This window comes from Globicephala melas, chromosome 8 (genome assembly GCF_963455315.2).
Source record: "Globicephala melas chromosome 8, mGloMel1.2, whole genome shotgun sequence".
Taxonomy (NCBI): Eukaryota; Metazoa; Chordata; class Mammalia; order Artiodactyla; family Delphinidae; genus Globicephala; species Globicephala melas.
In genome coordinates this window covers 42,005,526-42,015,805 of record NC_083321.1, presented here as the reverse complement: position 1 = coordinate 42,015,805, position 10,280 = coordinate 42,005,526, and the positions used below count along the sequence as shown (strand labels likewise).

General features: G+C 37.3%; 2 protein-coding genes across 2 annotated transcripts; one reads left to right on the top strand and one right to left on the bottom strand.

Moving 5' to 3' along the window:
• Window positions 1-401: 401 nt before the first annotated feature.
• On the bottom strand, window positions 402-7,647 carry PTH (parathyroid hormone). The gene is made up of 3 exons (XM_060303482.1): window positions 3,021-7,647; window positions 1,026-1,116; window positions 402-906 (listed from the first exon to the last, which is right to left on the bottom strand). The coding sequence occupies exons 2-3, from the start codon at window positions 1,109-1,111 to the stop codon at window positions 645-647; spliced, it is 348 nt and encodes a 115-aa protein (XP_060159465.1). The 5' UTR covers window positions 1,112-1,116; window positions 3,021-7,647; the 3' UTR covers window positions 402-644.
• A 949-nt stretch (window positions 7,648-8,596) lies between these two features.
• LOC115839587 (large ribosomal subunit protein eL21-like) lies at window positions 8,597-9,108 on the top strand. Its single transcript, XM_060304436.1, has one exon. The coding sequence runs from the start codon at window positions 8,617-8,619 to the stop codon at window positions 9,106-9,108; it is 492 nt and encodes a 163-aa protein (XP_060160419.1). The 5' UTR covers window positions 8,597-8,616.
• The last annotated feature ends 1,172 nt before the right edge of the window (window positions 9,109-10,280 follow it).

Sequence of the window (10,280 nt, the reverse complement as noted above, 5' to 3'; positions counted from 1 at the left end):
TGAGTCTGGGGATTTCAAAAGTTCCCCATAATGCCCATTGATATTCAAAATTGTCTTTGGTTAAGTCAGTCCGTTTTGTTAGAAATGCGTGTGAGGAAGGACAAATGAACAAAGTTGTATTCTATGAAACACAAAAATTCTATTCCTTGCAATTTGGGGTCCAGACTAGGAATATGACCAGGGGCATTTCATTTCCTTTCCTGAAATGAAGAGGACAATAGTAACTAGCTAGTGATGATTCGGGGACCTGGTACTTTGATAATATTTAAAGGATAATTTCAAAATATCAGAATGTTAGACATAGGGTTAGAAAAAATTTGTGTTGTTCTTCTTAGTCACATTCAATTTAAACATATTGGTGTTACTCATAACCAAAAGATATTTTTATAACAGGGAAGAAATACTTAACTTCATTTATTTAGAATCAATAGAAATAGAATTATTAAAAGAGCTCTTAGATGAATAAAAGTAAAATCAAAATAATCAATTAAAATTGCTGCTACCACAGTTAGCAATAGATTACACATAAAGTTTGGTAATATTAGAAATATTGGCACTTAATCTTAATAGAGCTTGAAAACATTAGCAGCATGTAATGTTGTTGCCCTATGCTGTCTAGAGCAGTGCTCTGATCATATCTGTTTTCACTGGGGTTTAGCTTTAATTAATACATCCACATCAGCTTTGTCTGCTTCTCCAAGACTTTTTTGATGGCTCTCAACCAGGACATTGTCTTCCTTTTTTCGGGGTCTCTGGGAACTACCATCTCTGTAAGCTATAGAAGTTCCGAGAGCAACAAAGTTGTGCACATCCTGCAACTTCTTACGCAGCCATTCCACTCTTTCCATGGAGCTCAGATGCTTGCCCAGGTTATGCATAAGCTGTATTTCACTCACAGATCTCTTCCTAGAGGGAACAGAATCAGAGAGGATCACTCCATTAGCTCCCCTCTTCCAAATCATAAAGCCAACCTTAAAAATCCAATTCCCATGCCCTCACCGTGCAGAACAGGCTATGGTACTTACTTAACAGACTTCCCTTCTGATCTTGCAAGAAAACAAACCGCGAACATGACAACCATTACTTTAACCATGTCTTTTGCAGACATCATCTTCACTAAAAGAAAAAGCGAAATGGAGGCATTTAAAATATTTTTAATATTCCAAACAATACAATTAAATTTATAGTAGTTTATATTTATAATCATACAACTTTGTACAGAGTGTGACAGTAACTAATTGGATTGTTTTTCATAAGAGACTTTTGGAATCAGCCTCTTTATTTTACAGTATATATAAGTATATATTATATATACAGATAATTAGTATATATTATGTATACACAAAATTTGACTTAGAAATCAGACAGATTAGCTTTACTTTCTTAGGTATCTTTTTGAGAGTTCTTGTGCAAGTTTTAATATATGAATTTAAGCTACATGAAGAATGAAAAACCTTACTGTTTAGAATTTCCTCCCACATTTTGTGTTATGACTAAATACACAAGAAGCTTGAAAATGGCTACTTCTTATTTATTTATTTATGTATTTATTTATTATTTTGGCTGTGCCGGCTCTTAGTTGCAGCACGCAGGATCCTCCTTGCAGCGTGTGGGATCTTTAGTTGCGGCATGCGTGCAGGATCTAGTTCCCGACCAGGGATCCAATGCAGGGCCCCCTGCATTGGGAGCATGGAGTCTTACCAACTGGACCACCAGGGAAGTCCCTACTTCTTTTAATTAGGTAAATTGTCAACAGTGTTTGTTGACTTAGCAAATCTCTTTTTCATAAGTAAACTTCCTTTCAACGCAATGATAAACATAAATGTCAAATGAATAGGCTCTGATTTAGAGATTTTTACTAAATTAACACACACTTCTCCTACCGTTAAAAAGAATGTGTCAAAGCATTTAAACATCATCTAATTAATTACTTGTTATATGAATTTAGAGATTTGACTCCATATAAAATGCCTGTCTGTATCTTATCTTTTCAGCTTATTTTATTAACAATTTTGTTTGAGTATAATTTTTAGTACATTCCTCTTTTGCTTTTAAGCTTTTCATCTCAAAATAGAAAAGTCTTACCGTAATCTGCATTTCAACAATTGCAAAGCCTTTTATCATAGACGTGCCTTTTCTTAATACTTAACGTTCTCCATTTTAACATACACATAGGGTGGCTATGTACTCATATTTTAAAGGGAATCTGCATCATTTAGAAGTAGCATAAGGAGCATTATAATCTACTATATTTATTTTCACTGTGCAATATAAAGCTATTGAAGGAGGAACAAATGAATATTCTTCATTTTTGGTTTGTGTTAGAAACAATCATTATAGCCAGAGGACAGAAGCTTTGGTGTCCTATTCTAGCCTTGTCACATTCACCGAACGCCTCTGCCTTGCTTCCTTGTTCTTAATAGAGAGATGAGGTTCTTACAAGAATGTCATTTAAAAAGCTGAAAAATGGTTGTAAAACATCCTTAAAATTCATGTACAGTTTTCAGAATAGAAAATTAGAAAAGGCTTTATGTAAAGGGAATAAATATTCAGCAGTAAAACTGAGTTTCTCCAACTATAGTACACAGATTGAGCTCTCTATGAGCAAATTCTGGAGGAAAAGTGGAATTTTAACTCAGAGAAATAAATTTACATTGATTATTTAAATCAGAATTATTCATTTCTCATTAGGCTGTTTTATTTCAAAATTTTAATAAGATACCATTAAAGCACATCATGCCAAATTTTAATTATTTTTCATGTAATTTCAGATGAGTTTATAAAAAGCAAGGCCTCTCAAAAGACTTTAATCACAAAAATAAATGATTTAACAATATTTTAGTAGCATAAATTTATTTTTTATTACAGCATTTTTAGATTAAATAATATTCAAACCCTCCCTTAACATTTTACCTTGAACAAGCAGCATGACATTGTAGAAAATGGTACACATTAAATAATTGCTTGATCATAAAAAAGAACTCATATGAAATTTAAAAGAGAAAATAAAGATTACTCACCACACAATGTCTTAGGACACGATCTTCTTTCAGGTGTATTAGCAGCTGATGCTTTCTCAAAGTTGAGTAAACCTGAGAAAGCTGATGAATTGAGTTGTAGACCCTTAAATGTGACTTTTATATATAGGTCTTCCACACACCAAGAGAAGCTTTTTTATTGTTACGGATGACGTCACTCCCAATTCTCTGAATTTTAACTATAGGATCAGAGCAGCACACACACTCCCATGGGGCGGTGCTCATTCCTCTTAAATTTTAGATAATTGGATATTAAAAGGAAAACAGTGTGGGGCTGGGAAAAGGATTTATGCAAAGATTTCTAACAAATAGTGAATTGTAATTCTGACTGGACTAGTGAATTTATATTACAAAAAAGACTGACTTCAGAGATTTATGGCCAAGTCATCACTTATTTGAAAGTAAAATCTGAAAATAAGTATATTTCTTATAACCATAATATTGGCACAACTATTATGAGGATTATAATGAATCATATTACATTATGCTTACTTTACAAGCCATATTCAACCAATCCATATCATTCCTGATCATCTTTCAAAAAAATAGGTATAGTGCTTTTCTTAAAGGAAGTGTTAAAAATGTTTTGAGAATATGCTCTTAGTACATAATTAATTTGAAAGGCTTCAAAGGTGAAATTATTTTAAAATTCATTTAACTTACATTTTATCTCTTTTTATTTTAATTTGCAATAAAAACATTTGAAAAGCAGTAACTATATGCCAGACTTTACATATATCATCCCACTAAGTCTTCACAGCAATCCTTTAAAGTAAATACTATTATCTTCACATGAGGAAACTGAGGTTTGGAAAATGAAGAAGATGGAGTTCAACAAAGGTCTTTATGATTCCAGAGCTATTTTAATTCTTACTACCTCAGTTTCCCCTTAGAAATGTAGCCCTTCTTTGAACCCCAGTCTCCCTGACTCTAATTTGCCTAACCCTTTCCAGACTCTTTGCCAGGAGTTGGGTCTTTTTTCTCATGTTCCCCACCTGGTGATGGAGGGCCTGCTCCAAAACCTAATAGAGGCAAGATGCTACCACCTGTCTAATTTCAAATATTGCTACAGCCTTGTCCCCATCTATTGATCAAAACCCCTTGAATCCCCTTGGTATATCTAGGGTTCGTTTAGGCAGCTTGCCTCCCAACTAAAGCCCCAGAATTGGATTAGTTCTCTTAGCTCTGCTCCTACCCAGGCTTCATGTTATCCTCTTTCCTGCTAACTCTTGCCAAGCTTTGACTCTACATCAAGTGAGAGCCAGTACAAATTTCAAATACCTGTACAGAGGCTAGAATGAAAGATATGTGTTAGTGCTGTTCTGAGGAATCCTCTACACTGAGCAAATCTCATTTGGAGTAGTGTTCCAGGCTCCGTTTCAGAAGTCTTAGAGACAAACTGCAACGTGCCTGGAGGATATGAACCAGGTTGGTGAAAATGTTGATAAACATGACATATCAGAAGGAGTTGAATCAAACTGGAAAAGTCTGGAAAAGAAAAGACTTGGGATGATGATGTAGCTGTTTTTAATTCTTTATAGGGCTTCTACAAGGAAGAAGGAATATCTTCTGTGGTTTAAGAAGGAAGGACTGAGTCCAATGGCTAAAGATTACAAGGAGGCAGATTTGGGCTCAACTTGGATATCGTAATTGTCAAAATAAAGAATCAATTATCTTCCTAAGTAGTGAGTTCCCGATCACTGGAAGTGTTCAAGTAGAAGCTGGGTGAGCATCTTTCAGAGATATCATAGAGATTCATACAGAGCAGAGAGTTGAACTAGATAACCAAGAGGTCCCTTTCGACTCAAAAAAAAATCTATTGTTTTGATCCTTTAAAAGACCTCTTCTGATGCAAAGTCTAAACCTGATGTTTGTGTACCATTTTTTCTTACGCTCTGTTAAGAAGTAGAAGAACTGGAAAAATAAATGGTTTTATAAACACATTTTTTGATTGTTATTATAAAGCCATGTTTAACATTTTAATTTGGAGATTTTTCCCACTTCTTTGGGTAAGTTCGGTATAACTGACAGCTTTCCAGGAGTAATGCACACTGTTTTCACTGTCTTCCTCTTATTACAATTATTTAAGAATAAACTGCCATATTGAAGATAACCACATTATTAAACTAGTTTTACAGAAAAATGAAGAAAACAGACAAAGCTTATTCATTCAAAAAATGCATTGAGTATATACTAGGTATCTGCCGGAGGCTGTGTTAATCACTAAATGATTGTGACATGATCCTTGCCCTGAAATTTGACATATAAATTGGAATATAATATAATAGGCGTTATAATAGCCATATTAACAGAGGCTTACAAAAAGCACAGAGGAAGAAGTGACTAATTTCCCTGTAGTTGTTGCAAGTTGTTTTCCTGAGAAGTTTAAGTATTCTCAAGGATGAATGAGTTTTCCATCAGAGAAGGTGAGAAAGGACAAGAAGGAACAGCATGTGCAAAGGCATAGAGGCAATGAAGACTGAATACACGCTAGTGGGAGGAGGGGGGAGATGGGTAATGACCCTAAAAAAGTAAGTATGGTACAAGTTATGGAAGTCTTCTGTGTGTATGCCTAGGAGTTTTATCTTGTAGTCCTCTCTAAACACATGTGTGCATTAGTAATATTTTGTGTCCTTGGGATTTTGTAAAGTACTACTTTGACCTTCCCACAAAGAGACACAGCTGCCAAGATTTGGCACATAGTTTATCTGAACCATCAGCCTCTGGGACTGTAGACATTAGATAGAAGGAAACCATTTAGGAATAAGAGGGCTAAGGGCTATGTGGGCACAAGAGACTGATGTCAGAGTGACAGAAAAGAGCTGAGCGTAGCTTTTTCCTTTGAAAAGCTCAGCCTTTCTCAGCGCTCTCAAGTTCTCTGAAGCTAGGGTCAGACAACCTACTGTATTCCTCCTCACATTTGGTAAGGATAAAGGGCCATGTGTTATTTCCCCTTGCATTATGGGAGGTTTAATTTGAGACTGATACTTTTTCCTTCTGTTTGCTCAATAGGAATTAGTATGGCTTTGGGAACTTAACATCAAGAAGAAACTTCCAGCGCTGGGAAATCCAGCTATAGTTCTCCTACTTCCATGTTTTGTCAACAGATTAATTGGTGACTGTCTTAACAGTTGACCTACTCTTTTGCTTTAAGCTCTCCTGTGGGTTATTGAGCTACTGAATTCTTAATATGTCAGACACAATTTTCCTCCCTCCTACTCACCAGCCCCCAGACGTTTCTGTTGTTAGAGACAATGAGTAAAAATGTTTTAAAGGACAGCATATAATAACTGTTGAATTTTCCACTTGCTTTTTATAATATTCATTTCTTTATTTTTCTTTCTCCATAATCTTTATTGATGGATATTTCAAGTGTGGTTCTCTGATAGGCAGCGTTTAATAAGCCATTGATCTCTTTATATGTATAAGCTGTTATAAACCCTGGGATACATTATACCTGAGTAGCCCTTCAAAGATGAAATATGCAGCTACTTTCACAAATAAAATACTACTTGTTGCTTTTTGTCCATTCTATCAGTGAGCGTCCATCCCTGCCTGTATTCCTTCTCCATGTTTATGTGGAATGGAGGAGTGTTAAAATGACATGCACTGTTTTCACAGTTAGAAAAAGGCATCTCTGCAGGTGGGGACTGAGGGTAAAAAGATTCTGGATGCCTGGGATGAGAGAGTCCTTCTAAGTACAGCAAGGAATGTCACAGTGTAAACCAGGGTGTCACTTCGGGAAGCCTTGGGATCTTTACTGATTGAAAAGATTTCTAGTAGTGCAGATGCCTCTGTAATGTTCTCATGATATAGGTAAGCACTGGAACAAGTCCTTGAGTGTTCCTCATTCAAAAGCCCCCTGAGATTTAATTGTACCCTCTGTTTCTTAAAGAAATGGAGGTGTGGGGGGAAAGTAGGCTTTGAGAGTTTTCATTTTTATTTTTGGAACCATAAGGAATTTGGACAGCCATAGTAATTTAATGAAGAAGTAAAGTCTCACATTTTTAATGACCCTTTTCAGTGAGCTGACCAGACCACTGATGTCACCGCTAATTCTAAACATTCTTCTTTTATTGTCTCGTAAATATACTTTTCAGACCAAGTGTTCTCATTTGGAGTATAGACAATATGTTTTCCTCAGTAAATGTGAATCTTCCCTTGGAATAGATTCTTAGTTCTGCTCCATTTTCCCTTTACCTTTGGTAGAATATTATATGCAATATATGACATCAGAAAAAGAAATACAATGTCTTTCACATCCCTTCCCAATAGTCAACTGGAGCCAATAGTCTGTGTACCTTGATTCTTTCTTTATGTTTTAAAATAGTGTGGGGAAAATAAAGCAGGCAGGGGGTATTGGTTTCCCATTAGTGAAGCTTTAAGTCAAATGATCTGGGTGCTCAGAGTCTGAGTTAGGAATGCCAGCATGTCAGTCCAAATTACCATTTCAATCCAACATAGTAAAGATTTGTTGAGCACCTAAAATCAGCCAGTCTAGAAACAGTAGCAATTTCCCTGCTCACAATCTTCTCCCTTAACTTTTTTTCCTGTGATTTTTTTTTTTAAGTTAGAGTATCTTAACTTTTCAGATCTCAAATTCTACAACTCAAAGTAGAATACTGCCTTCCCTCCTTTTAGTTATGAGCTTTCAGAGATGAGCTATCATATGTGAAAGTGTTTTGACTGTAAATGGCATTCAAAAAATGCATGTGGGGCCTTCCCTGGTGGCGCAGTGGTTGAGAGTCCGCCTGCCGATGCAGGGGACACGGGTTTGTGCCCCAGTCCCGGAAGATCTCACATGCCGTGGAGCAGCTGGGCCTGTGAGCCATGGCCGCTAAGCCTGCACGTCCGGAGCCTGTGCTCTGCAATGGGAGAGGCCACAACAGAGAGAGGCCCGCCTACAGAACAACAACAACAAAAATGCATGTTGAATCTAAATCTGAAAGGTAAGTGTTCCTTGCCCATTCTCTCACATGCGTCCACCTCATTCCAGGAGTCCCCAGTACTAAACATGGAGAGTGTTGAGCTCCTGGGCTCAATCTGCTCTCTTCCTCCTTCAGCCCAGCCCCCTGAAGTGCAAAGAATTCTGAGGCAGTAGGCAGTTATGGTGTTCATAAATTCCATTTTGAATTTGCTAATTGCACAAAGAATTGTAAAATTTAAACTAAAACTAAGCATATCTTTCTATTGTTCGTAATAAAATGTGCCGAGTGTGACTGGAGAGTGGGCTCCAATGCAAGTTAAACTGACAGGCAGCCCTAGAAGCTATGTTCTTCTCACATCCACCTAGCAGCACTATGCAGTGAAACGCTCAGGACCCGAATATGGAAGATGAGGGTAAATGTTTGGCACTTATTAGTTGCACAACCCAAGTCATTTTAGCACAGAACCATAATTTCTACAGAAAAATAGATATGAACTACTCCACAGAGTTATTGTGAGGATCACATAGAATAATATATATGAATGCATTTTGTCAACTGCATACATGGTATTGATTAAAATCACAACTAACAATAATAATTATTTTCATGGCTTTTCGGCCAGAACCGCCATCTTCCAGTAATTCGCCAAAATGACCAACACAAAGGGAAAGAGGAGGGGCACCCGCTACATGTTCTCTAGGTCTTTTAAAAAACATGGAGTTGTTCCTTTGGCCATACACATGCAAATCTACAAGAAAGGTGATATTGTAGATGTCAAGGGAATGGGCACTGTTCAAAAAGGAATGCCCCACAAATGTTACCATGGCAAAACTGGGAGAGTCTACAATGTTACTCAGCATGCTGTTGGCATCCTTGTAAACAAACAAGTTAAGGGCAAGATTCTTGCCAAGAGAATTAATGTGCGTATTGAGCATATTAAGCACTCTAAGAGCCAAGATAGCTTCCTGAAACGGGTGAAGGAAAATGATCAGAAAAAGAAGGAAGCCAAAGACAAAGGTACTTGGGTTCAACTGAAGCACCAGCCTGCACCACCCAGAGAAGCACATTTCGTGAGAACCAATGGAAAGGAGCCTGAACTGTTGGAGCCCATTCCCTGTGAATTCATGGCACGATGGGTATAAAGAAAATAAAAGACCTGGACTGTAAAATAATAATAATAATTATTATTATTATTTTCATGAATCCTGTTAAGGTCATATAATTCCAATTGGTAGCTTTCTGTGTCCCCATTTTAAGCTGATTGCATGGCATTTCAAACATCACAGAGATGCTCTAAAGGCTTAACCTAGAATGCTATTGACTTCGTCTTTCAACAATGAAGAGAATCTTCAGCGTGGCCTAACTCAACAAACTGTCCAAAAGAATGATCTAATGGGTGCAAAGAGAGGCATGAAATTGAGATTCTATATTTCCCTGCCAGGGACATTCTCCAGATGTCTAGGGCAGCAGTAAAGTGTGGGAAATCACTGTGAAACAATTCCAAACATACTCATGTGGCTGGTTATTTTACAAAATCAATTAGAGGGAAGGTGATAGTGAAAGAGCACTAGATTTGGAGTCAGAAGACCTGAGTTCAGATCCTGAAATCACTAGGGTCACCAGTTTCAATAATAAAAACACAGAATACCAGTCAACAATAATATATTCTATATTTAAAGTTTTATTAAGAGGGTAAATCTCATGTTAAATGTTTTTGTTTTTTCCACAATTTAAAAAAAAGGAATTAGGGAATTCCCTGGTGGTCCAATGGTTAGGACTCAGCGCTTTCACTGCCAAGAGCATGGATTCAATCCCTGGTCAGGGAACCAAGATCCCTGTGTGGCTCGGCCAAAAAAAAAAGAAGGAATTAAAAAAATCCCACAGGACAAGAAGTTAAATTCGAATTAGTTCTAATTACCTATGCAAATGCACACTGAGATTAAAAAAGATATGGTGGGATTCTCTGGTGGCGCAGTGGTTGAGAGTCCGTCTGCCGGTGCGGGGGGCACGGGTTCGTGCCCCGGTCTGGGAGGATCCCACATGCCGTGGAGCGGCTGGGCCCGTGAGCCGTCGCCGCTGAGCCTGTGCGTCCGGAGCCTGTGCTCCGAAGTGGGAGGGGCCACAGCAGTGGGAGGCCCGCGCACCGCAAAAAAAAAAAAAAGATATTGCAAGGGAAGGGACATATGTGTAATAAAAATTATTTGAGTTTATCTGAAGTAAATATCTGAATTCTGTACCTCTTTCTTTATTTCCCTAATGACTTGGGTTTTTTTAATAGGTCCTATTTTGTAGAATTTGCTTATCAGGTTTCTTG

Excerpts from the sequence above, each read along its gene's own strand:
- LOC115839587 (XM_060304436.1), top strand. The coding sequence starts at position 8,617 with ATGACCAACACAAAGGGAAAGAGGAGGGGCACCCGCTACATGTTCTCT.
- PTH (XM_060303482.1), bottom strand. The coding sequence starts at position 1,111 with ATGATGTCTGCAAAAGACATGGTTAAAGTAATGGTTGTCATGTTCGCG. Across the intron at positions 907-1,025 it reads TCAGAAGGGAAGTCTGTTAA|GAAGAGATCTGTGAGTGAAA; the intron begins GTAAGTACCATA and ends TGTTCCCTCTAG.